This window comes from Engraulis encrasicolus, chromosome 3 (genome assembly GCF_034702125.1).
Source record: "Engraulis encrasicolus isolate BLACKSEA-1 chromosome 3, IST_EnEncr_1.0, whole genome shotgun sequence".
NCBI classification, from domain to species: domain Eukaryota; kingdom Metazoa; phylum Chordata; class Actinopteri; order Clupeiformes; family Engraulidae; genus Engraulis; species Engraulis encrasicolus.
In genome coordinates, this window is record NC_085859.1 from 21,785,595 (window position 1) to 21,813,579 (window position 27,985).

Consider the following 27,985-nt stretch of genomic DNA (forward strand, 5'->3'; position numbering starts at 1 on the left):
CTACACAGTATATTGCCATGGCTGATGCTGTGAAAAACCATAAACCACAACAAATAACAGCAAACGCCGTAGTGCCAGAGTGAAAACCTCTACGAGTCATTAACAGACACAATAGCTGTATCACACGGGTCACAGTGCCTCATCTCTGTAATTGAGGACTTGGGCAGGAAGGGGAAGCTCATGGTAGCAATTCCAACCACTGACTCACATCAGGCATAACAGCGTCTCTAATATCTGTCATTGCAGGGGCTGAAATGAACAGGTTTCACGCTGACAGCAGAAAGCAGTTCCAATCAGTGGGAAACACAGTGCAAAATTGCTCCACTGTTCATTGTATTAAACAATAGCGAACACATTTTATTATATTATTACCCCTAAAATCCTGCATGTATTTCACCAGTACATCATGGATTACAAACAATTGGTCATTTATTTATGTTTTCCAGACCAAATAACTCTTTCCTGACCTAAAAAATGTTTTAATATCTTAATCTCTAATAAATAAAACCCAAGTATTGCACAAAACACAAAGGAAGTTTGTGATATGAAAAGCATGGTCACATCGCTCTTTGCCTGGATCTATATTTGGATTAACACCAAAATGTCTGACATTTCAGAAAGGGGTCACCCCTGTGCATACTCCTCTGACTGGATACATGGCATTGCAGGCAGCAATAGTCATCAATTATAGCTACCTACATGCAGCACCCCAGATAAAAATAGACAATAGTGCACAGAGACACTTGCAAATACACAGACTTGACCAGTACCTGAGCCGAGGAGGGGCTGAACATGTAGCATCTATGCTGAGGCATCAGAGGCAGAGAGCTACTGTAGATGACAACTTCCCTCGTTCTTCCCTTCTTCTAGCCACTCTGGTCCCTCATACACAAAATAAATCTATTAATAATCCACGAGCCACTGTGCCGTCAGCACGGTAGAGACTGCTTCCTGCCTTGTTCTTCCAAGACTACAAGCGGTAGAGTCACTAAGTTGCTGCTGGATTACGTAAAATGCCTCCCTGTTCTGGCGGTCCTCTTTCTCCGTTTCCCCCTCTACGCCATCATCCTCATCATCATCATCATCATCCTCATCTCCCTCCCTTCATCCTTTCCGCCCTCCTGATCACCATTATCAAGCAGTCACTTGGAGCTGGAGAGTCCAGAACCCTTTCACGACTGGGTTAAGCATACCAGTGGATGGGGAAAGTCAGTATTTCTATTAAATACAGAATGGACAACAAGAAATATAGCAATTTGCAATTTCCCTAGTACTTGGGACCAAAGGTACACTCAAATACTGACACATCAAGACTGCCTCCCTTACCAAAAAAAGTAAAACAATGGTGTGTTTCTATTGTGATGTTTGACATCAACCATCTCACAACTGCTGATTTGGCATTAAATCAACTGAGAGTGATTTCCATATCAATTCTTCTGACTGAGAGTGTTTTCCATATCTATTCCCAACTTTCCACACATGGTACTAGTGCCAAAAATACAGTCAGAAAAACACAAGCTTCCTCCCCTTGACGAAAATCAATGCATGAAGGACAATAAATAACCAAACACCACCCCCACACCTCCATGACTTTGCCCTCTCTCCTCCTGTCCTCACCTGACTCTGTAGCTTCTGCTGGGAGGCCTTCAGCTCCTCCACCAGGGTCTGAGCCTCAGTCTTCTCCTGCTGCAGTCCAGCCTTCTCCTGAGCCAGCCGCTCCAGTGCTTCAGCTGTCTGCCCGGCGCTCTCCGCAGCCTATAGGCAACCCGGGCCAAGCACAGTCAGCTTAGCACGTATGTCTTTGGAACCAGGGGGATTTACATGTACAAGGGCAGGCTTATACTTGCCCCCCAGGGCACAAATCACACCACAGTTTCTACTGGTGTGACAAGTGCCCTGGTGTTTGGGTGGATAAAAGGTGCATGAAGGTGCTTAAGCTTTTCCAACATCAAAATCGTTTTATAATTACTAGTTTACATTTCACAGAGTTGATCAATGCACCAAAATACATTATGCCAAATTGTCAACCAAATTATCTTGCCAGACAAATCTGAATTACAAGATCTGAGGGAGGTTAAACACCAACTGGAACTTTCTGATGGCCTGTTAGATGAGTTACATGGCCTCTGATTAGTGATGATGGAGAAAGATTTGGGTAAGTGATAAACATGATCATATTAGGGTCGTGATATGAAAGATGTGTCCATAATGGTTAGCTCAAAACACAAATGCAGTAAAGTGAAAAACATGAAAATGTATTTCACTGTATGATGGTGTGTGAACCCATTAACCCGTCTTTGCTAAAGAACCATGTTCAGACCTTGTTAAAAGAGATTTGTTGGCATAATCGCTTTTGTAGTCAATGCAATATTGCTTTGGTCATGCAAAATTACTTGCATACATGCTTCAGCCAATTGTGAAAGGCCGGGCTTCGATTACTTTCTTCATACTCTTGCACAATAAAAATCAGTTAAGTTGAAATTACATTTCAATGTGTGACACCTTCATTTTTCAAAATAACAAGTTGGTTTACTAGCTAACAAGTGGCTATACTATTACAAGTTGGATCCTGTGGCCTGAGAATGGTATAGTACAGCTAATCTGCCACTAGCCTCAAAGGAACAGTCCACTGTACTTCCGTAATGGAATGTGCTCTTCTCTGAATTGAGACAAGCTGATCCATACCTCTCACCAGGCGAATACACCGGCCGCGACGAGATTCTAGCGACAGAGAATCGCTTCTGTGTAGCAAGAGTGATGCGGGTGATTGAAGCGACTAGAGTATGTCCGTTAAAAGCAGAATGCAAGCATTCCAACATTCCCATTGGCTGTGGTGGCTGTTGCCAAACCGTGTCATAACTAATTTGCATAATATCCCCAGGAGTAGAACTACAAACTATAGGGCAAATCGCCTCTAGGCTCCTGAATCGCTTTTGTCGCGCGACTCAATACAAAGTTAAATACTTCCGTCGCTCGCCTCGCTTAGGTCGCGGCCAGTGTATTCGCCTGGTCAGTCAGTGAGACGTGCGGTCAGCATGCAGCTGGGCTCAGCATGGCTGCTGGCCTTTTTTTTCCAGAGCTGAAGTTAGATGCGACTGAACTCTGCAATGTTTTCTCTATTAACCGTTTTGTGACCAGTTACTCAAAACCAAGTTTAGTTAAATGAAACATGACAATTTTCTATACTATAAAAAATGGGCACTATAATGAAAGGTGTAGTAACACCTTGTGTGTGTGTGCTAACAACGCATTGATGCCTTCACTACTGGTGGTTGTATTAACAGCGGAAAGAGAAAAATACAGGAGTGGAGGCATTAATGCGTTGTCGAAGCATGCACACGATGCTACTACACCTGTTCTGTGTAACTGGTCACATAATGAAAACAGAGAAAATGTGGAAGAAAGAGTTTAGTCGCATTTAACTCCTCAGTCCCCAAAAAATGGCAGCGGCCATGTTGAGCCTAGTAACATGACAGGAGTAAAAGCATGTGTGACTGACAGGGAGCACTCTAAATTCAGAGAAGAATGCAATTCATTATGGAAGTACGGTGGACTGTTCCTTTAACTAACCACAGAGGACTTAGAAGAACTATTTTTCAATCATTCTGTTCCAGAGTTCCACATTTAACACATTAAGGAACTTAAAGGAAAATTGTCCTGAACTCCACTACTAACACAAATGTCATCAAATGTGGCAAGCTGCGTTTGCCGTCATCACAGATAAACCAGTCACATTCTAAGCCCACAGGAATCTAAACTGACAACTACCTACAATGGACTAAAGTTAGTGCTTCTGTGAGTAAAGTGGAGGAAATTAAGTAGAGGATTAGAGGTTAAAATCAGAGGAAAGCCAAGGCAGCATATAAGCATGCAGTTAGAAGTGCCACATGACCCGAGCAGGTGCAGTGTGGGTTAGTAGGGTGATTGTTGCTAGAAGCAAGGTACCTCAAGCTGTTTTGCAAGTGAGCTTTTACACTGAGCCTCAAGCTGTGCAATTTTGTGGATGGCCTCCTCTTTCTCCTTGAGCAAGATCTCCTTCTCAGTCTGCACCTTGTTGAGAGATGATGCGGCTTCGGCCTGGGCTTTGGAGAGTGAGGAAGCCTGTTCAGATGATGACTGTTGCTTTTGTTCCAACACGGCCAGTGAGGCACGGAGCTTCTGAGCATCTGCCTCGACCTGAGAATGTGAGGCCTGAAGTTCTTTTAACCTATTTGTGAGCTCCAAATGTTCCTTCTCACTTGTTGCCTGAGTCTGGCGCAGGGACAAGACCTCTTTTTCAAGGTTGGCACGAGACACCTGGAGATCAGCTCTCTCCTTGGTCAAGGCAGCTGCCTCTCTTTGAAGGTCTTCCAGTTTACCAGAGAGGAGTTCTTTCTCTACTGCCATGTCTGTTCTCACCTGATCGCTTTGTTTTTGCTGAGCCTTAATGTTTTTGACTTCTTTAGCCAAAGCTTTCTTCTCTTCCAAAGCTTTCTTCAGATTTGTAGATATGTCATCCACTGCTTGATCACCAGACATGGCTTTCTGGTTAAGTTCCTCCACTTTGGTTTCAATTTCTGTCTTTTCATCCTTTAAGATCTGCATCTCAGAGACTACCTTTTCATGAGAGCTCTTCAGCTGTTCGTACTGGCTCAACAAATTCTGCTTTTCGGTGGTAAGGGATTTCAGTTCAGCTTGGGAAGATGACATTTGAGTCTTAAGTTTGGATTCTGATTGCTGAAGAGTGTTTTTCTCTTGAGATAAACTGGCAAGCTGTTTCTCAAGCTGCTCAACTTTTTTGTCAAGGTTGGCTTTGGTACTACAGAGTTCATTCTTTTCTTTGGTCAGGTTTTGCTGTTGCTCTTCAAGTAGGCTATTTGACTCTGAAAGAGACTTCTTTTCACATGAAAGCTCTTGAATTTGTTGGTTCAGGCTCTCTTTGTCTTTTTGAAGCTGCTCCAGAGTCTTAGACAAATCTGCTTTTTGGGACAGAAGAGCATCCCGTTCGTCTGTCAAAGCCTTTCTCTGATGGTCAAGGTCTTCCTGCAAGCTTTCCGTGTTAACCTTCACTTTGCTAAGCTCATCAGTGAGCTGATCTTTAGCCTTACTAACAGAATCAATCTCTGAGCGAAGTTTTTGCAACTGTTTTTCCAAGTTTGCCTTTTCTTGGGAGAGAGTGGTTTTCTGTTTATCGAATTCATTTTTCTTCTGCTTTGTTTCCTCTAACTCAGAGACAAGATTGGCCTTTTCTTTCACCAAGTTAGCACACTCCGTGGAGGAATTGTCAAGATCGTCTTTTATTTTACAGAGTTCTTCTGAAAGTTGATTCCTTTCAGCTGTTATGGATGATTTTTCTGATGCCTCCCTTTCATGCTTCTCAACTAACTCGTCTTTCAGCTTTTCTAGACGCTCCGTCTCAATCTTTTGCTTCCCCAAAGAAGATTCTAAACCCTTCTTCTCCTTCTTTAAGGATTTAAGAGCCTTCTCCAGCTCCGAGACTTTGGCATGTAGAGTCTCCTTCTCTTGAGTAAATGTCTGCGTTTCATGCTGTATCTTCTCATTTGCTACCTTAACTTCATCTGTAGAGTGGCATAGCTTCTCTGTAAGCTCGGATTTCTCTTTTTCAAGTTCTTCCTTCTCAGAGCACACAGTTCTCAGTTTGTCAAGCAAGTCCTCCTTTTCTTGCAACAGCTTAAGCTTCTCACAGTCAGTCACCTCACTGCTCATTTTGATTTCATCCAGCATTTTGGTTAGGCTGGTCTTGGAAGACTCCAGCTCTGTGATGTTGCGTTTAGCCTTATCAAGATCTTTGTTTACAGTTTTAAACTTACTCTGCAGTTCTAATTTTTCAGCAACAAGGGTATCTTTTTCTGACACAGCAGCATTCAGCTGGGCAGAGATTTTGCTCTTTTCTTCATGTAAACCGTCTTTTTCAGCTTGCAGCTGGGCATTTTGAGCACAAAGGTCATCTTTTTCAGATGTAAGGGACAGAAGCATCGATTGTAATTCCGCATTTTTTGCATCTAGAGCACTTTTCTCTTTGCCAAGTTTATTTTGCTCCTTGTCTAAACTTTCCCTTAATCCCTTCAGATCTTTATGACTCTTGGTCAATTCCCCTTTGATTTTATCCCTGTCACTACGGGCCTTCTCAAGGTCCTGGGTCAGCTGATTCTTGTCGTCATCCTGCCGCTTCAGATCCTCCTGGTATTTCTGAAGAACTTCCTGCTTCTCAGCATTAACCTTCTCCAATTCCGTAATTTCTGCCAGGTGCTTGGTTTCTAAGTCTTTCAGACCCATGTTTTCATTCTTTAACTTTTCCAATGTGACATTAAGTTCTTGGAGCTGTTGAGACAGTTTCCCCTTTTCTGCTGTGATCATACTTTTTTCTTTGTCTAGGGAGGATTGTCCAGAAAGGAGTTCTTTATTTTCATTGAGCAGCTTTTCTTTAAGCACATTCAGATCGTCAAACTGTGCAGAGAGCTGCTTGTGAGACACCTCTAAAGAGGAGAACTTCTCCAGAGAATCCGAGAGCTGTTTCTTTATGGTGTGTGTCTGAGCCTGCAAATCTGACCTCTCCTCTGTAAGACGCTGGGATGCATCCCTGACACTTACAAGCTCTGCAGAGAGCTGCTCTGACTCCTGCCTAGAGGAGGTCAAGTCAGCATTGAGAGACTGGAGAGAATGAATCGGGAGGAAAACAAATAAGGGGCAGGGAGAAAGGAGGGGTAAAGGGAAGGGTGGGAAGGGGGAAAAGGTTATGTGAATAAAAAAATGAATTCGAGCAAAATAATAAAAACAAATAACCAAATGACGAGAAAACGCCACCAATGGATAATATGTTGGCATTTTGCAAGCAAAAAAAGCCAGGAGAGAAACGCTGAACAATAAACCATTTGGCTTAAAGGGATAGTTTGGCATTTCACACTTTTAGCCCCTTTTCTAAGTTGTCTGCAGTGCAATATAGTAGTTCCTATTGTAAGAAAAGAAAAAGAAATTGGAAAGGGGGGCTGTTGTGAGCCAGCGTTTCATGTACATGCATGTGATGCAGGGCCACAGAATGAAAACTGGGCACCACAAACTCCTTTAGCATTTTTCCCACATTTGCAATGTGACTCCTTCCTTCTGGCTCACATAAGAAAGAGAAAAAAACAGCCACACATGGTGGTATAAACTTGCACTGATAGGTTTGTGGGAGGTGTGCTTAGCACCACACAATGGTAACAGGTACCACTACCACTATGGTTTCCAGACACTTTTCTTCCAACAGAAACCAACTGCATTTCACTTGGAGAATACTAGTGAAGGCTGCTGCCCATTCTGTGCATTGCACATGTTTTAAGACGGATGTTTGGGGTTGTCTCGTTGCAGTTTGCCATTGGATGTACAAATGCATCGGAACAATGGGCAATCCTACACAAATAATATATTTCTGTTAACATCTGCATCCATTTAGCAGAATGTCACACCATATGGCACACAGATTGAGAAAAATACATTTTGGGTTGCTTTTGGGCTTTTATTTAATGTAAATATTCACATAATGGCAATTAGTCTGTTTGGTTTCTGCACTCTTACGAGTAACTTAGCTTCATGTTAATTAGACATTCTGTGGTTCCATCGCTAGTGAATGGGAATTCTACCAATATTACAAAGAACTGGGATTGAAAAACAGCTTGTCTGCCCCCTAGTGGAAAGGAATTTTAAGAAACTGACACTTTAAAGTTTTGCAACATGACAGACTCTGACATTGGTATTTTATGCCATGCTGCATCTTCTCCTCTTCTTAAATTTTGAGACTGTTGGATTATTGATTAAAGATTATGCAATGCTGTACCTTTTATCTGAGACTTTGTTGGATAGAGGATTAAAGAGTATACTTACTTAATTTAAATTCCATATTCTACTATTTTTTTATTTTAATTTTTAATGTAGCTTTTTCGAGGAAACATTGATTGTCTTAAGATTAATTGATGAGCTGCATGTTTCCCCAAATCTCAATGAGGTCAATCAATTAACAATTAATTAATTGATCGATAATTTGCACCAATAATTGTGAGAGAACTACTCTACTTCATTGTAGACAACTCAGAAAAGGGAAAATACCAAACTATATCTTTAAGATGAAAATGAAGCAAGTAGGAGTACACCAACAAAAGACTTGAAACTGGACCGCTAAGCAATAAGAGTAGGAGCAGATAAGCTAGCAGAGCATATAAAGTACAGTATATCCAGTGACTTCAGGGGGTATAGTCTGTAATGCTTAGAGGAAAAAAATGATATTTCAAAAGTGCACCATGTGGTTCATAAACTGTAAGAAAGACACTGCTACTTTAAAACGTATTTGGTGTACACCTGCCTTTTACAGAATCAAATAAAATAATATCTGTGAGATTATGGCTTTGTATGACCATGGGCATGTTAAAAAAATGAATGTTGAATGAAACAACCATTCATGATGATGATGATTATTAAAAAAATAACACATAACTAAATACTGGTTACATGGCATTTAATTAAGCCAGTGTTATCTCCTGTGTGAACGTGATGATTAAAATAACAATGCACATTTAGGAAAACATCAGTTAATACACCCTAAGCCTGACTTAATACACCCTAAGCCTGTCTCATACCGTTTTGTCAATGTTCATGTCAGTCAGTCCCTATTATCATCCATACACTTGCTCTCAATAACAATAAAGAGGGTATATCTTTAAAATAAAAAAAATAAAAAATAACGTACCTGTGCCTGCTCTTTGTAAACAAGCAACTCCGCCACCTGCTTTTCCAGATCTTTGTTTTTATCTGTCGAGGTGCTGAGGTCTTTCTTTGTAACCTCTGCCAGACGACGGAGCTCCTCCAGCTCTTTGGTGTGGAGCTCTGAGGCTTTTGCTAAAGCCTTGTCCCCAGAGGCCTTGCTCTTCTGGGCCTTGGACTCGGCTTCCAGGGCATTCTTCTCCTGAAAACCAACACAAAGAAATCAAGAGTGAGCTTTACTACAAGGCGTGTATGGATTTTCTCATTTCTTTCAAACACATTATTATCATTATTAACATGAGGATGGAGGGTAAGCGTTACTGCGTTTCTTAATTACATTTACAATTAAATTTTTCTTGGGGCTCTGCTTAAGGGGCTCTGCTTAAGTGGTTGAATGTTTTCAACAAATAAAGAAACGGGCTCATCAGTGTGCAAACTAAACCAAGAGGCTACTACGGGTCCGAAGAAACATATCTGACCAAGAGAAATTTCCCCCTAGCGACAATAAAGTACACTCTCCTCTACTATTGACCACTGACTTCTACAATAAAGCTCCAAAATAAATGGTCTGAACAGAAAAGAGCCACATGGTAGAAACAATGCTCCCAGTCATCTCACCAGCTGAGTGATCTTCTCCTGAAGACTGGCCACCTCTCCCTGGTGCTTCTCCGTGGTGTCGGTCAGCTCCTGCTCAGCCTTGGCCTGCTCCTGTCTCCTGGTCTCCTCGGTCCGGGCCACCCGCTCCCTCTGCTCCGTCAGCTGGCTCTGCAGCTCCTCCAGACGCCTTTGTATTGGGGTTAGGGGCGAACATGAAATGAAATGAAAATCATGTTGATTTGATGTATTTATAGGTGGGGCAAAAAAAGGATCACGTGAAACAAAGCAGCTAGTACAAGGCTTGAACCAAGTACTCTTGAACTAGAACCTAATTAAAACTTCTGTGCTTCAGATTAGAGGTCTAACTGGGGCAGTACAACTGCACAGTGCTCTTCAGAACAGTTAAGTAAAATGCTCATTTACAGAATTAGTTAGGGTGGGTCAGAGAGGGAGTACTGAATACCTGGGCTTGCAAAACGTACCTCTCCTTCTGATTGAGATCCTCATTCATCTTGGTCAGCTGGGCAGAGCTGTCTCCCGATGAGGTAATCATCTGGCTGATGTCATTCTCCAGTTTGGCTTTGTCCTTATTCAGTTGGTCCAGCTTCTCATCACCTGCCTTTAGCTTTCTCTCCAGTCCTGTAGTGTGTTATAGGAACACATGAGCACACCAATGTGCCAATGTTTTTTTGTGAGACAGGATAGTGAAGGAGAGACAGGAAGTGAGGGGGGAGAGAGAGATGGGGAGGGACCGGCAAAGGACCCCGACCAGGAATCGAACCCGGGTCGGCCGAGCGGTAAACGTGTGCCCAACCATATCAGCCACTGTAGGGCCAGCACACCAATGCAATGTGACATTAAATTGATAAATAGAAATGAAAACAGGAGCAGAGTACATTCCTGTAAACAATGCTCGTACATAAACTCAAAGCAGGAGAGACATACAGTACAGTATGCAGGTAAAAATAGCACTCAGGTCTCTGACAATCTAATACAACTAAACACGATAAACAGTTAAAACTTTAAAGCAATGCATTCATTTATCCCATTCAATCATGGTTGAAATGGGAAAAAAATCAAGTGTCTAATGTGTACAGACGTGCTGAATGTGGACCAGGCTAGGGAAATGCTTTCATAATTTGTTGGGGAATGACTGAGCAAAATGCTGTACCGGCCACTTGGGATTTAAGTGCTTCTGAGTCAGTAATGAGAGATGTGCAGAGTTCCTCTTTACTGCTCAGCTTCTCCTGCAACTCTGCAAGGACACAAAAAAGCCATCTGTTATCAGACAAGGTAAGCTCCAGAGAGGCACAAGTCAATAAAAAAACATGGCGTGAAAGAGTCGTTTTAAAATCCAAGTATCACCACTAATTGGGAGTTGAATTATATATATGTCACCTTGCATAGTTTGTGCTGATTTAGCTTGATCGCCAGAGGATTCCACCAGCTTTTGTTTCTGGGAAGGGAAGGGCAAAACAACAGAAAGAAAATATGTAATGTACTGATTTATAATACATGAATGAAGCAAAGTGCCTGCCAAACACTTCCATATAGTTCCATCTAGTGGCTGAGATGCTAATACATGGCCAGGCGCAAGATACCTGTAAATACGGTGTTTAGGATAACAATGTTTAGAAACTTACAACCTATGGCCTTTCACACACTTTGTACAATTAAATCTTACTCACTTTATTCTTTTAAGTCACTTAGACATCGCTATACATTTGCAGATCATTTGAAGGTGGTGTGGACTGATGATGTTGAAACAATTTTTCATCATTGTGTAATTTTCTACCTGGTGCATCGACCAGCCATCAAAATATGACCAGGGCTTTTTCTGAACGGGGAAATAGGCACGCTCCACCCTCATACCTCCGTGAGTGCACCCTCATACTTGTATTTTTCTATATATATATATATATATATATATATATATATATATATATATATATATATATATATTTGAGCGCCCCTAATACATTTCTCATTCATGGGGGGGGAACACCCCCCTTCACACCCTGTAACCTGCCATGATGCTCCCTCATGCCAAAAAATCCTAGAAAAAGTCCTGATGGCCTCCACACGAACCCCTCCAGTTGTATTCGTTTTACGCCGCCTTGGGTCCCTCGCAACTCTACTCACCATGCTACTCAGCTCCTGGTCCACAGAGCTCTTCTCCTGCTGCAGGGAGAGCAGGCTCTGCTGTGCACTAGCCAGCTCCTGCTGTCGGACCTCCAGCTGTGAACTCAGCTCGCTCATCTGGGACAGCGCCCAAGGATGGGGGTTGGGGTGGGACGGGACGGAAGGTGGTGATTGCGTTGTGGAGATGAGGGGAGGAGAAGAGGGAGGAAAAGGGACATGCATTCAAAATTAGGAAATTATCATATTGAGAAAATAAAATGATGACTGGGAGAGTTCATTCTTTGTTTCAAGGAGACTTGAGCCTCTGAACAAAGGAAGGGTAAGGTGTTTGAATAGGGTCGATCAAAAAAAACATTCCAGTTGTAATGTTGTTTGGAGTAAAACAGAGTGTACATGAAAGATGCTTAAGGACAAAAAAAATGTGTATATTAAATATAACAAATGAGGTGGAGTGGAATGGTGGAACATGGGGAGAAATGAGCACCCACCTTGCTCTCCTGAGAACGTGCCTTGCCCTCGGCCTCCTCCAGCCGGGCTCGGATGCCCTGCATGTCCTGGTTACCTTGTGTCTGCTGGGAGCGGAGCGCCTCGAGCGAGGCAGTCAGCTCCTTGGCCTCCGTGGCCTTAACCTCCGCCTGCTGCCCAAGCTGAGCCCTCTCCTCCTCCAGCTCCTTTACCCTGAGCTCGGCCGTGGTCAGCTTGCCCAGCTGCTCCTCCATCTCCACCAGGTGCTGCTCCTCGGCGCTCTCCACGCTGGTGCGCAGCGTCTCCTCCAGGCGCTCCTTCTCCTCCGTCAGGCCCAGCAGCCGAGCCTTCAGCTCCTCCGCCTCCTTCGCCCGGGCCGCTGCCTCCGCCTCGCGCTGCGCCGCCGCCTCCTCCAGTGCCAGCTTGTGCTCGACCTTCAGCCTCTCCAGGGCGCCGCGGAGCTCCACCAGCTCGCCGGCCTGCGCCCCGCCGGCGCCCTTCTCCGAGGTGGCGCGCAGCTCCTCCATGGCCTGCTGGTGCGAGGCCATGGCCGAGGCCAGCTTGGAGCGCCACAGCTCGACGACGTCGGCGTTCTCCTGCTCGGCCTGCGTGACACGGGCGCGCAGCTGCTCGTTGTCCTTGCTGAGGCGGCTGGAGGAGGCCTGCAGCTGGGCCAGGGCGTCGCCGTGCGCCCGCTCCGCCGCCTCCAGCCGCTCGCGGAGGTCCTGGAGCTCGGACTGGTGCGAGGTGCCCTGGGAGGACAGCTGGGCGCGGAGGGACGCCACCTCTTCCTGGAGCACGCCGGCGGCCGGGTCGGCGCCCGAGCTGCCCTCGCCCGAGGCGGCGGACTCCAGGTGCTGGCGCAGGGCCGCCACCTCTTTGTCTCGCAGACTCAAGTCCCGCTCCAGCTCCATAATCCTGGAGCGCTCAGAGACCGTGACCACCTGGAAATGAGGCAACAACACATGGGCTCACACCACCTCACACACACTGTGGGTCTTTCTCAAATGCAAGGCCAGTGTCCTTCCAAGTGTATCAGCCTAATTAGTCACGCACAGTGATTGGATACTCTTTCTTTGTGACACCCAGTGATTGGATACTCTTTGATGAACTCTGCAGAGTATCCAATCACTGGGCGTGACTAATTAGGCTGATACACTTGGAAGGACACTGGCCTTGCATTTGAGAAAGACCCACTGTCAGCAGCCGGGGATTTTGAAGATGTATTTGAATGAGTGCACGATTCAGATAAAAGATTGCTAAATTTGGGAAAAGGTCTGTATGTTTGTAAAGGGTTTGGAAAGGAATGTTCTGTACCGGTCAGGAAAATATTAGGTATGTACGGTAAGTGTGTGTGTGTGTGTGTGTGTGCCATTCAGCTGTGTGTCCGTCTACTAGTCATCTACAAAGGGGGTGGGGTTGGGCCATCATCCACTACTACACAATTCTACAGGGCCATTTCAGGGCAAAGTTGAAACCCAACTGGGAGATTGCAATTAAGGCAAGCACATTTTGACATATCTCTATGCTTTTCCATTGAATGCATTGAATAGTACTTACGGTTTCACTCTGATTTGTAATCACAAAGGGCACATATAAGGATATTAAGGATAACAGACTGCACCCACAGATGGGACTACAGTAGGTTGGGGTTGGGATTAGGTAGATGTCACTAACAGGAGCAAGGGCAACACTGTACACACAACACATAAAGGGCTGACACCCTGATGGTTGTGCACTAATGGCCAGGTACTGCTGAGGGCGTGTACGTGAGAAACGTTTCTTAAGTTTTTTCATCAACTTGAGAAGTCCCAACGGAATCCCCACACTGACCAGTACTTCCTACTTCAGTGACCCGTTTGGCACTCTGCCCTGAAATGGCCCGAGGCCCTCTTAGCAGGTGAGCACAGAGTGTTAATCAAAAACTGATCAAAAAGTTAAGAGGCACACGTCTATCTGTAGACGATGCACTATGAGAGAAACTTTATGGCAGCTAATGGCAATAGAGGTTAAAAGACTTAACGAAAATGTTACTATATTCAATCGTGGTGTAATCTCTCAGCCTGCTAAACCAGCCCATTAAAATACTAAATTCCATTTTGTCCAGAGTGTCCATTTTTGGTTCCTCTCCACTGACTCTGTGGCTTATAGTCAGGGTAATCACACGTTGCAACAAGATGTTATCGGGATATTATAATCAAACGTGGCCAAAATATGGATGTTCATCGTTAAATCAACTACTAAATCATTTCTCAGAGGTGTGCGTCACCAGCACCCATCAAATGCCTGTATGTTACTGGACGGCGCTGCCATTAATCCAACCGCATATTTCATAATATATTGTGCTTTTACTCCAATACTTGAGCTCCCTCAATTGAGACATCACATCACATCCAGTGACTGCGTCTTATACTGTATGCCAGCCAGTGCCTCAATCCCACCAGAGCAAAAGCAAGATTTTTATTGGCTGCTTTCGTAGGGAAGAGACTGCCAGCTTAGCCGGCCGACTTGCAAAATTCTTGTGTAGGACCACAGAAAGTATGGGTGGGCCCAAACTACCAGGCTTTATCTTCAGAAAAAAAATTGTTTCTCATTATAGTGAAGCCAGACATGAACAGACGCATGACATGGAGTGTAGTACAAGAGGCTGGTTTACCTGGTTGTACTGTTAAATATCACAGTTGAAAGATCACTGACTCCTGTATGTCACTCCAAATGTCCAAGTCAATTTATCATCAAAGCCCACTTTCCCTTATTCAGATTCTCAGGTGTTAAAAATCTACTGGTTATTTCAGAACATCTGTAACTGTGCCATGTTACCGCCAGCAAAGCAGCAGAGTAAAAGGTATGCGTCAGCGGGGTTAGCAGTATAAAAGGGATGCGATTAGCTTGTCTGGGGCACTACAACAGTGTTTGTGGGGCGATCCCGCAGCTGTGCAGAATCTGAAGTGCAAGTTCACACTTTCAGAGCTTTACCTCTTGATGCATCAACAGGTGGCGGTGCAGTAGCACCTGCATGCCCCTTTCTGGCACACAATCAAATACTTCTACGATGATCCAGAGCTCCCATATATTTTTTGTGCCGCATCAACTGAAAAGTCCCAAACCACCCCCCATATGAATATAATTTTAGTCCTCCATAAACCCCTTCTGTAACCCCCACCCGACCTTCCCGCCCATCCCGGCCCCATTTTGTCCCCTTTTTCCGTCGCGGGCGCAGGTCCATTACCCTAGAGTCTTCTAACTCCCTCTGGAGTTTGTCGGCTTTGGCCTTTTCAAAGAGCAGACTCTGCTCTATCTCCTTAAGAAGGGCATGCTCCAGTCTGGTCTGCGTCTGTTAGTAACAAGAAGGGGGAGAGGAAGAGAACACAAACCAGTGCCACCATCACATGCCAGCCCAAATGCACAGGGGGGACACACAGGTTAGGTTGGGGGAGTGAGTGGGAGGGAGGGAGGGTGGTGGAGAGTTGGGGGGTAGTGTTGTAGGTGGAGTGGGGTTGGTTTTGGGATGTAGGGGGTTATGAAATAAGTGGAGTGGAGTGGAGTGGAGAGGTGGGGTGGGATTGGGGTTGATAATGATTAGGGAAGGGACTTGGATTTGGTTGATGCAAGCTGAAGATACAGGACCTGTAGTGATGAAAATCGGTGAGGTGGGGCGTGAGTATGTGCGTGTGTGGGATGTGTTTGTTTATGGGAGTGAAGCGATAATTGCTGATAATGTGGGTGAGTGTCCAGTAAGCCATGTAGAAATGTAAGAGACAACAAGACCAAAGGAAGTGTGTGGTTGCTGTTGGCCTGGTATGTGAATGAGCTGGAGAAGAAATGGAATGCCTGTGAGTAAGAGTGAGTGAATGAATGAATGAGTGAGAAAGTCAGGGATGACTCAGACCATGTGTGTGATACAGGATAATTTCAGAGAAAGCGAGTGAGGACAGCCTGAAAGGAAATCAATGCCACCGCCTCAACTTAACGCATTGCTTCTTTCGTCTTTCTCATGTGGGACCAGGCCTTGAACTTTACCGTTAATATTATGTAGAAAGATTCTTTTTGCATTATTACAAATATCATTATTGTAACATACAGAGGAAAATGCCATACAATTATTAGGGTCACACTTGGTACAGAGGGCCATAATGGTAATGCATTTCCATAAAGCACAGACTAGCACTTTCAGGTGTGAGGATAAAGAACGGTACATAACAGTGGTGGAAGTGATTGATTGATGATTGCTGAAATGGCAATAAATGTAAACAATCAGTTATGGCTACCTCGTGGTCATGATGGGAGTGAACCAAGATGGAGGGTGATTGCGAGAGTGAGAAAGCATGATGATGCAGAGGGGTGAGTCATGTTCATGCTATGACACATGAAAGACAGGGCAGGGGGGGAAAAGGAGAAGAGATGTGATAAAACAGGTTCCAAATCAAGTCTCCGTTTCGAGAGAGAGGGGTTATGAAGCAAGTCATGAAAGGCATTGAAACAGTCATTCAAGTTCAGAGCAATAGTTAAAAAACACAGTTTTGAGCATCTGGCTCACTTGATTTCCATTGTTGGTTGTTGAATTTAGAGAAAGCCATTAACATGCGCATACCAACACACACACACACACACACACACACACAAACACACATTAGACACAGTAATACAGCAGTTGATGAGTTTGCTCAGTTTAGTAAGACGACTGGAAATAAGAGAAGAAAAGGTTAAGTTTGACGGCCAAATTGTTTTTAGAAAGCTGATTGGCACCCTGTTCTTAAAATGATCCATTGTTGTTTGTGTCTTGAGCCGATTATGACTCAGCTGGAGTTGAGCTATTTTCACCCATGTCTCTCGAATCGAAAATCTAAATCCATCCCATTGCCGTTTCAAAACGCTGACCCTCAAGTCAGCAGCTAAGGTAATATAATTAATATCCATTTACTTGCAACACAGGGCTCAGAGGAAAGCGGATTTGCATTGCTTAGTGCGTAAAGCCTTGAGGACTATGGATCAATATATCATTAACAATTTGTTTGCGGATGGCAACTTAAATTTATTAAAAGGTCAGTAATTTAACCTGCCCAGGTACAAAATGTCTGACACTTCAGCCCTGACCTTTTGTTCCATACAACAGATCGCACCACTATCTTGAATCTCATTTCGTCCCGCATGCATAATCGAGTGTGGTCTTGACTGACTGTCGATGGTCAATAGTGTCACGTCCCTCCTTCCATCTCCCTCAAGTTGCTGCCGCTTGAGAGCCATGTCCTGACCACTTAGGGCAGACCTGCTGCGGATAAAAACCTGCATAAATCAGCTGTGACGCTGTCAGTGTTGCCAGATTGGGCTGGTTCCCGCCCAATTGGGCTGCTTAGGATGGCCGTGTGCGGGTAAAAATGGCATTTATCAGAAAAACCCGCCCACTTTTTGCCATAGAAATCAATAGAATTGGGCGGGATTTTGTGCTTCTAGGCGGGTTTTGAACATTTTTTGGGCTGGAAATCATCAGCCTCATCTGGCAACCCTGGACGCTGTTCGTCGTGAATCCTTCGGGGAAACGGGGGGACAGCTGCCAATCACACACTCCGAACAGGAGTGGTGATGAGGTCAGCAAATAAGCCACAGGCGAGGACAAAGAGGCGGCTCTTGGAAGAGTGAAAAAACCTTCACCGCGAGATTAGCTTCTGGTGGTGAAATGAACATGCTAATGTGACTTGATAAGGCTGGGGCTGGATCGAGGTCAGGGCTGGCCAGCCGACTCGAGGCCCGTGCTCGCAGACTCCGCAAAGGCCGCTGATACTCTTCCTGAAAGCTCCTTCTGTTCTCCCCTCATCAACAAAATGGGCATCCGGCCCTTCACTATCAGCAGCAGTCTGAGAGCTTCTGGCTTTGAAGTGTTGATGGCGGTTTGTGGCGAGTAAGCACAAAAAAGGGGGCCATCCTGTCAAGATGCACAGCACCTCGGAATTTTAATTAAGGAAATCAACCAACCATGACCCAACTTTATTAAAAAATACATTGTGCAGCCCAATGTGTCAATCATCTACTGCTGGCAATAGTCTGTTGGTGATTTAGAGAAGTACCTCACATCTGGCTTTGCACCAGGCAAAGGGCCTCCAAACATTACATTTAACAGATCACTTCAACTTTAGCTTAATTTACTGATCTCATTAGTTTAAAATTTACCTCCAGGTCTCCTTTTGTAATGCATGCTTCTTCAACACGAAACTGAAGATCCTCCACCTTCCTGTATTTAAAAAAAAAAAGATATTAACCATTTTTAGAAATTCAATACAACATCCACCTCCAAACAGCAGTCCAAGAATGCAGTTTGTCTGCACATTGATGCATAATGAAAATGATTAAAAACATTAAAAGTTGCCTAAACATAATCATATAATGCCGACATACTTTCTATCACTTCGTTAAAAAATGTAAGATTGTTAACAGATCTTTTCCCCGTAGTCTCCTACGACTCAATCTGAAAGCAATGTATGCTGCATGGTCAGAGTCTGTGCTTCCTCAAACAACACTCTCCAACAATTCTCTCCATCTTCCCACACTTCCTTTCCCTTCTCTTCTCCATTCATCCCTTACCTCTTCTCCTCCTCCATTCATCCCTTACCTCTTCTCCTCCTCCATTCATCCCTTACCTCTTCTCCTCCTCCAGCTGGTTGAGTAGCTCGACCTTGTCCCTGTCCGCTGCCTCCACCAGCACGCGCAGATGGTCCATCTTGGCCTCCATGTCCACAACATACTGCAAGAGGAACAGCAGAACATACGATGGGGATACGGCCTGCAAAACTCGAGCAATGCATCGGTGCTCGCAAACGGCTTACTCAGCTGAAGAGGAAAGATGCGGAAAAGTGAAAATCAGCACCAGCACTCCTTCATTTCCACTACACGTCAAGCGAGTGAGTGGAGTGTGCTTTGGGAACAAATCATTACATCTGAATTACATGAATAGAGCACAGCAGTTCCGCCCTTCATGTGGGTTCTGGCAGTAAATTCCTCATTCGCTTTCTCCCTCGACATCTCGGAAAAATCAATCCTTAAGGAATTAAATGCCTGGACTTTTTGTCTACTCAGTTACAAAGTGAATAATGACCATTAAACAATTTCTCGTCAGGTATGGCAGAAACAAAACAAAAAACACTCACACAAGCAGGTTTGATAGGTTAACACTAATGGTTGCCATTCTGCATGCAAAACTGTGGATCTGTGAATAGTCATGGTAACATTTCTGGGGAACTGGTCTTAGGGTCAGAGGGTTGAAGGTTCAAATCCAACCCTTGCAAGAACAAAAAATATGTGGTCTCCTTTCACCCTCATCCATGAAGTGCCCTTGAGCAAGCCACATTACCCAAGGGACTGCAAGCAATGACTTGTATGCAAGCAACTGGAAGTCGCTTTAAAAAAATAAATAAAAGTCAGCTAAGTGTACCAGCCGTGGCATATGGGTTAGACAGGTAGTCTTAAGAGCAGAGGGCTTCAGGTTCGAATCCCACCCTTACCTCTCCCTACTCCTGTAAGTCGCTTTGGATAAAAGCATCAGCTAAGTGTAATGTCATGTAATATAATGAATCATTTTCACAGGCCTCCAGCTCTAACACTAAGGCATGCTCAATTGGCTTTGTTTTGCTGAAAATAATTATGTTTGACACTTTCATAATTTTCATAGTTGCTATCGATTGCACTATAAGAAAGTAAAAGTTCTTTGGCCTGAGTCCTGAGAGAATGGAGTTCTAGTCTGATACATCAGCCAGTTTCATTTCACTTCATTTCACTTTTTTACAGGAGTCTGTTGTAACTGATACCAGACCTAGTAGCTGAAGTGAAATGAAATTGAGTGCTACCCTCCCTTAGAAAGCAAAGTCCTTTGAGGTCTCCCATGATCAGACATTAGAGTCATTAAAGTTAGTTGTGTTTGACACCACCTCACCTGCTCCTGCCCCTCCCGGAGGATGGTGAGCTCCTGCTCCACCTCGCCCACGTGGCTGGTTGCCTTGGCCACCTCTGCCCTCTCCAGGTCCCTCTCAGCCAGCAGCTGCTCGATGTGCTGCTGCTTCTCCTTCAGGGCCTCCTGCAGCGCCGTCGTGCCAGAGATCTTACGATTGTACCGCGACGAAGTCTCCGTCAGCTAAAAAAAAGGATATAAATCACATTCGTTTAGCCGATTTATTGGATTTCACATTAATGATTTCATGTGCAAGACGAAAGGAAGGACATCTTTGGAAGAGATGTAAACCTTTCACGGTAAGTCTTATTCGAGCATTGTAGCTTGGGGAGAATGTGCAACACTTTCAGTATATTGTCATTACTATATTATTTGCTCAGAGAACAGTGGATCGTCTTAAGCCCGATTCGCACAGGATAAATATTACCTATGGACCCCTGGTAATTGGCAATTAACCCTGGACCTCTGTGATTTTTCGGGGCGCATTCGGACAGGATAAATAAACGTGTGCAGACGGCGCGCCTATGTAAAATTACCCCAGGACGTCTGAGTTTCGCCGAAATACAGTAGGTAATTCGCGGCGGAATTATTACCCCACAAATCGCGGACATGGCACATTCGCACAGGACTAAGAGCTCAGACATTCTCGGTAATTCTGAATAAATACAGAGGGTCCATAGGTAATAAAAGTCCCGTCCGAATCGGGCTTTACTGTAGTTTTTTCTGGTTGAAAATGTTCAACGGTAGTACATCTCAGAATCAGCTGGCACCTTCAGCCCTTCATTTACAACACTGAATCGGTATAGTCAGTCCTTAGAGTGAATGTAGTAACTGATCCAATTAGGCTTTTTAAATCGTAATGGTTTCTATTTCTAGAGAACTGCTCAGACAGCCTATAGGCCTCATGCATTAGTAACATAATTGTAAAGACAATCTATTTAATCCAACGCAAACATATTTCAGACCAGTTGGATTTTACTATAATCTTCAAACAGTACGGCAGGCGGCAGAACAAAGCAACTATTTAACTGGAAGTCTGATGCTGGATTACCAGGGAAAGTTATAGGATGATGGCGAGGGAGTCTGTGCTCTTGTAAGAAGGCAAATCCCACAGAACTTTAGGAGAACTGCTTTTGGAGATTAGACTCTGTGTTCATAAGGCCGATGCCTTATAAGACTGCAGGTGTCAGCATTTCTGTTGTGTTTGGTTCTGCTTTGGCAAGCTTAGCATAATGAAGGGCTATACAACACAGTAATGTGAGGTGCCTGCACGTGGACAAGAGACGCTGTTACAGACTTCAGAGTGAATACACAATAAAGCTTGCATTTGTGACTAGGTGTGTTTTTACCACTTGCATGTGTATAAAAAAAAGCTTTGAGATGAGGACAAGTTATGGCACTCAGCCAGTGTGGGTATGGCTACACTCTGGATGACAACTGATGATGGTGGGGCCCGAGGTGTCCCTGGCCATATTTTGAGGGCATGTGTGACTATTATGCTCAAGTTTTCACATTTGCATGCATTTCCAACAAAACCTTTGGGAACACAACTGCAAATGACATGACATTCATGTGCAAACACAGCTAATGGATGGTGTGTGTGTGTGTGTGTGTGTGTGTGTGTGTGTGTGTGTGTGTGTGTGTGTGTGTGTGTGTGTGTGTGTGTGTGTGTGTGTGCCCCACCGGGCCGGTGCTGATGGGTGTGTGTGTGTGTGTGTGTGTGTGTGTGTACATATGAGAGAGCTAGCACGTGTGTCTATTTATGCATGTGCAGCTTTGTTTGAAGTCTCACCAGACCAGTTTGGCTGGGCTTAGCGCTGACAGAGGTGTGTGTGTGTGTGTGTGTGTGTGTGTGTGTGTGTGTGTGTGTGTGTGTGTGTGTGTGTGTGTGTGTGTGTGTGTGTGTGTGTGTGTGTGTGTGTGTATAAGACTGAGAGCTAGGCAAGCACATGTGTCTGTTTATGCGTGATGTGCAGCTTTGCTTGAGGTCTCACCAGGCCTGTGCGGCTGGGCTTGGCGCTGACAGAGGAGGCCACGGAGCTCATGGAGCTGACGGAGGAGGCGCTGGGGCTGCGCTTCAGGGGGCCGGAGGGCGTGGTGGCCGGCACCTTGCGCACCGCCACCGCAGTCTTGGCCTTGGCCGGCGTGGTGGACGGGAAGCCGATGCGCGTCACCTTGTGCACGGGCGCAAACAGCCCGTACTTGGGCTGGCACTGGAAGTACCTGGAGGTGGGGAAAGGATTGAGATTTGCAGCGTTGGCTTATTTGGTACACAATAGCCTAGTGTTGTAGTGCTGGTGGTGGTGGTGCACATGACATCATTACATGTATTTTTAAGAGAAGGGATTAAGACACCCACACTTCCACCCACCATCTATTGCTGGTCTGATTTCCCCCTTAAGGCAGCTCATTACCTTCCTGTACTTATGACTGCTATCAAATTGGGAAAAAAATGCAGCAAAACATCTATAGGGAATAAACACATTAAAAAAAATAGACAGATTCAAAAATATACTGTATGGGAGTAGACACCACTGGGTCACAGGCTCTACATACATCATCAAATATATCGAGCTCCCTCTACATCTGCACTACACTACAACACGGCTATTAAGACAGCATACAGAGAGCCTTTGGCACAGTTGCCATGGTAACTGACATTGTAGTGTGAGAATGTGCAGGAGAGGGTGAACGCAGCCGTGCCAGAGGATGCCAGGCAGGTCACTTTTTATTCATCCCTTCAAGGAAATCTGCTGTGCACTTGAGGAGCATGTTCCTTGGTTCCACTTAATATACTGGCAGGTGGTGAAGGTTACTTTAGCATATGCCATTTTTTTCCCTTTGCAGGCAATCAATGTTGCAACGCTGGATTGGGCAGCTGTGGTCTAATGGTTAGGGAGTTAGTTTTTGGATTGGAGGGTTGAAGGTTTGAATCCAATTCAGACCATTAGCAAGTGTGTGTGGTCTCTCTACATTTTCATTTTAGTGTTAAGTGTCCTTGAGCAAGGTATCCATAACCTGACATTGCTTCGGGGAGTATAATCAATACCCTGTACCTAAAATAATCATTGAGAGTAGCATTATTGTAATTATCACAACAATGCTAAATGTTAAGGTTCTCTTTAACCTGTGCTTTATCAGTCACTTTAAGCATTCACAAAGCTCTTCCACCACTCACAGTCAAGTGGCAATATAAATATATAGCAGTGATTCTCAAAGTGTGGTCCGGGGACCACTAGTGGTCCTCGACAGAGCTCAGGTGGTCCGCGAGGGGATTTCTACTTTTCTAAGACAAGCTATCAGTAGACTATATTTGTAATATTAGGATTGTAAATGTGAGTAAGAAGTAGGGTTAAGTGATATGCATCGAATTTAGCACTCGTCAACTGTCAATTCAGTTGACAGGTGGTCCCTGAACATTTTTTGGGGGACAAAGTGGTCCTCGGTCTGAAAAAGTTTGAGAATCACTGCTGTATAGGATCTAACCTGGTGCCAGCCACAGCTCCATCGTTCTTGCCCAGGGGCTCGTCCAGCTCCACACCGCACCACTCCCCCTTGGCAAAGTCCGTCTCTCCCAGGAACCGCACCACACCTGCCTTGGTCCCGCCCACCTGACCAGGACACAGCAGCACAGACAACCACGTGGCATTAGGGACAGCTGTATAGTGGTGATAAGGATGACTCTACAGGGGTTTGGTTTATTAACCACAGCCACTGTAATCCTTGAGAAAGTAGTTCTGCAGTTCTGAGAGAACTAGGATTTAGATTAATTAAGCCTTTTGCTGTATTAATAATTCATTGATACAGAAAAGAGGGAAAGAGCTGCTACGCATGGCAACAGTTTCAGTTTTCTGGAGTAAGGAAGTGACAGAAAAAAAAATGACCTCACTTCTGTAAAAACCTATTTCTATATTTTGTGCTGACCATTCCATACATAATAGCAGAACTGACCATTAATACTTCACAGTTTCATTATAGCATTTCCAATGGGTCTGTTTAAAAAAATGGAACTCGCAGTGAATGGAAGGAAATTGCATCGGAACCGGCACACAGTGGGTGTCAGAAAAAATATCCAAAACCGTTGTCATCTCTAGGGCTGGGTTCAAAAGATCGAATCGCGATCCAATATTGATTCACGATCGAATTCACAACTTTGTGGATCGATCTTTTGCAGATCATTATAGGTGCTATTTTCTCAACCACATCCTGTAGCTCTCTTCCACAGTTTCCCACTTATTTCTCACATACCAAGGTATTTCATGTTTGTGTGGGCATCAAAGGCTGAGATATTTAGGTTTTTATAACCGGCCTTAGAATTCTAGGCATACATGGGTTAAAGTGACAGCCCAGTAATACAAAAGATTGATATCGAATCGAATCGAATCGGATCGTGGATCTAATCGGATCGTAGCCTCCTGGATCGAAATCGAATCGATCCCAGCCCTAGTCAGTACTCCATTCTCCCCTGGGAGGGGAAATCCCAAACTTCCTTCACACCAACACTCTTCCTGTACATGAGAGAGGGGGGCATCTGCTTATGCAACTACACTCACGGCTGCTGGCCTTGCTCCCGCCCTTTGTGTGTGTGTGTGTGTGTGTGTGTGTGTGTGTGTGTGTGTGTGTGTGTGTGTGTGTGTGTGTGTGTGTTTATGAATCTTGTGACTCTGAGGTCAGTCTGTATTTACAGTCTAAAATTGGGCCGTGGCGTGTGGGCGTGTTTGTGAGTGTGTGTGAGTCAGAGAGTGAGTGAGTGAGAGTCAGAGAGAGAGAAAGAATGAGTGAGTGAGAGTGAAAGAATTAAGAAATGAGAGAGAGAGAGAGAGAGAGAGAGAGAGAGAGAGAGAGAGAGAGAGAGAGAGAGAGAGAGAGAGAGAGAGAGAGAGAGAGAGAGAGAGAAAGAGGCAGGCTGTGTGAGAGTGTGTGTGTGTGCACGCGTGCCTCATCTCTTGGGCTGCTGTGGACATAAAGGGGCGAGAGTATCGAGTTGGCCATGTCTCATGCAGCTGTGAACTCTCCATTGCATCAGCTTCCTGCATCACCTGAGCTGAGCAGAGCACTGCCCTCTTCCTACTAGATGAGCTAAGCAGGCCTCCACAGTGACTGCCGTCTCTCCTTAAAGGGACACTGTGCAGGAAATGGTCAAAAAAGGTACTGCAACTATGCTGCTCATTGAAACTGGGCTGCTTATTGCCAAATTTGATCTTTACATGAAAGTTTACTAAGTAATAAACAAATATTTTCTAGTATGGTCTAAGTAGAGTCATTTTTGCAGCTAAAAATGGTTATTTTTGGAAATTCAAAATGGCGGACCGTGGAGAAGATCCCCCTTTTCATGTATGAAAAGTGCAATTTTTCCAGTCATAATGAATACTTAGAATTTGATGGTGGTGGTAAGTATTCATGAAAAAGGTAACATTAGTGAATGGGTAGCATGGATTCTGGAAATAAACAACTAAAAATCTTGCACAGTGTCCCTTTAATGGCCGACGTATGGCAGACTATGGGGTGTCAATGAGTTATAACTGCCTCCATTAGGCTCCAGAGTGATGGTAACCATGACTGAGCAAACGGCTCTCATTAACGCTGGACAACAGCTGGCTGAGACGCACACCAGACTGTGTGTGTGTGTGTGTGTGTGTGTGTGTGTGTGCACACTCCTGCCGTCTGAAAGCACAAACACAGGCACGTATGAACACACAAAGACATACACACATCCACACACATACCAACATATGAACGCACCCCCCCACAAACACACACACATCAGCCACAAAAGTCTCTTGTTCCGGCTGCACGTGGCACCGGACATCTGGAGTACACACATGGTTTAGTGAGCAGCATGTGTTTCACACGCCCTCTCTCTTAAAACTCCTCTGCACTCTCTTATGGAGCGACTCAGCCGCGCCATTCAGGACAGACTGCTGTGACAGAGGGCTTCTGTACACTACACACCACCACACAGTCTGATAATGGCAAGGATTTGTCTGAGGCAGCCAGAAAGCCATGAAGCTGAAGCGCTTACTCTGGTCTGAAAATAATTATCTATGTGAGGGGGAGATGTTGATGTTTCAAAGAGTGGATATTGGCAGCAGTCTGAAAAATGGGCTGCTATCTCAACATCGGATAATAAGGCTACCACAACCTACTAGACTAATGATGACCACAATACACTGAATCTGTATCTAAACATTCCCAAACAATTTCACATCTTCTAAATGACAGCTCACTAAACACATTAGTACAGTAGGTGGCCCTCCCAAACACACAACTAATGTGACCGTAATCACACAAAGTAGACTGATGAACCCAATACAGTATGTCACTGAAGTGAGTACACCCCTCACATTTGTTCAGATTTGTAAGTATATCTTTTCATAGGATAACATGAAAGAAAATTCATTTCGACACAATGATCAGTGACCTGTTAAAAACATGTATAACCACTTAAATTAAATGTGGTTGTTCGCTAGCAAAAAAAAATACAAAATACAGCCATTAACTTTTGACAAACGTTAAAATCTGAAAAAATGTGAGGGGTGTACTCACTTCTGTGACATACTGTATATCTAAACCTCCTCAACCGTTTCCACTTGAAGCTCTCTGAAGAGCCTAATTTTTCCCCTCAAAAACACATCACTTTCAGCAGGTATCCCTCACCAAAACACGGTCCCCATGCTTCAGCTCCCGCTCCCCTTTCTTCACGGATCCAGTCTCTGATAGGTTGGAGATGGACTCGCTGTTGGCACGTGTGAGGTTGGACGGTGTGGAGACCCCCGCTGCTGCACCGGCTGCCGACGGCGGCGTCTTCTTGGCAGCCGGCGTGCAAGGGATGCCCGTCTGCGAGGGCGTTGGCGAGGATGCCCGCGACGCCGGGGCGGTCAGCGTGCCGTTGGCCTCGCCCTCCGTCCGCGACAGCTTGGAGGGCCGCGTGAAGATGCCACGCAGTGCGTCGCACTGGAAGTAGCGCACGCCCGCCACAGAGCCGTCGTTCTTGCCGATGGGCTCGTCCAGCACGATGCCCGCCCACTGGCCCGGCGCAAATTGCGTCTCGCCCAGGAACTGCACCACGCCGGGCTTGTTGCCATTCACCCACACGCGGTCGCCAACCACAAAGTTGTCGCCATCGCCGCCACCTGCTCCATCCTGGGGCTCTGCTGCTGCAGCTGCGGCCGCCGCAGCCGCTGGGACAGGGGGTTTGGCTGCCGCTCCTGTCAAACAGACAACAAGAGAAAGGAAACAAAACAACATCAATAACCCAATCATAAAAAAACAAATGGCACTCTACACGCTCTCTCTTTTTTCATTTGTCTCGTCTGCAGCAGGTGTACACGTTTCAGCTCGTTGCCTTTTTTCACTGTCAACTAGGGGTGGGTATTGGCAAAGGGTTCATCGATATGACGATTATTTTGCACACCCCTACTGTCAACTACTTCATGCCAGCCTGGAGATAAACATGAGATCCAGAGAGGGTTCAAAGCTACTTGCTGAATGAATGTCACAGGAACAGAAACGATCTCTGAACAGCTAAAATACGGTTTAGAACCAACAGTAACAACTGCTGATAAATAAATGATAACTGATGCATGCTCTGGTCACCTGAACTGTGTCCTGCAAATACATGTCCGATGCTATGCTGATAAGCACACTTGCTGAGCCATAATAGAATCCAAGAAAATATTTCCTTTCTCCAGCAACCAAGCAGTTCACCCGAGGCCAAAGGCTTCTAAGTAGGCGATAAATCTCTCAATTTCTTAACTCAAAAATGGACTAAAGTTAACATGTTTGCTTGCTTTCCATTTGACCCCAGTAGCATAGCAACATTTCTCAGCTGACAGCAATGCTGCCTCCACACAATTCTGCAGCGAACTACGGTGTAATTTCATCGATATTTGTTGAGTGCAGCTGGGAGTGACCGGCTTTCGTTTTCCCTTTCCTCAACCCTGGGTGTGTTGCAAGAACACAGCTGTCAGCCCTCACTTGCACTTGGTCATGCAGGGAGCGGACCAACTAACAACACAGCTGAAGGTTACTTGAACAGTCATAACCCCCCATGCAAGTAAGGAAGGAAGTTTAGATATTTATGAAGGGTCAGTGTACATTCATCAGCAGCAT

The 27,985-nt window shown here is 45.0% G+C and overlaps 1 protein-coding gene across 6 annotated transcripts in view; it reads right to left on the reverse strand.

The window, feature by feature from the left end:
• The window catches only part of clip1a (CAP-GLY domain containing linker protein 1a), a 63,940-nt gene that overhangs the window by 13,036 nt on the left and 22,919 nt on the right, over positions 1–27,985 (reverse strand). For 5 of the 6 annotated variants that reach the window (XM_063194975.1, XM_063194976.1, XM_063194977.1 and 2 more), the window contains 15 exons: positions 26,531–27,081; positions 23,360–23,484; positions 21,868–22,096; positions 19,859–20,056; positions 18,570–18,673; positions 18,103–18,163; positions 11,961–12,881; positions 11,473–11,589; positions 10,729–10,786; positions 10,502–10,585; positions 9,813–9,969; positions 9,352–9,517; positions 8,720–8,935; positions 3,946–6,651; positions 1,618–1,755 (listed from right to left, as the gene is read on the reverse strand). In XM_063194975.1, the coding sequence (XP_063051045.1) occupies positions 1,618–1,755; positions 3,946–6,651; positions 8,720–8,935; positions 9,352–9,517; positions 9,813–9,969; positions 10,502–10,585; positions 10,729–10,786; positions 11,473–11,589; positions 11,961–12,881; positions 18,103–18,163; positions 18,570–18,673; positions 19,859–20,056; positions 21,868–22,096; positions 23,360–23,484; positions 26,531–27,081 (5,831 nt within the window). The remainder of the gene's footprint in view (positions 1–1,617; positions 1,756–3,945; positions 6,652–8,719; positions 8,936–9,351; positions 9,518–9,812; positions 9,970–10,501; positions 10,586–10,728; positions 10,787–11,472; positions 11,590–11,960; positions 12,882–18,102; positions 18,164–18,569; positions 18,674–19,858; positions 20,057–21,867; positions 22,097–23,359; positions 23,485–26,530; positions 27,082–27,985) is intronic. The other variant, XM_063194980.1, reaches the window with a different exon arrangement.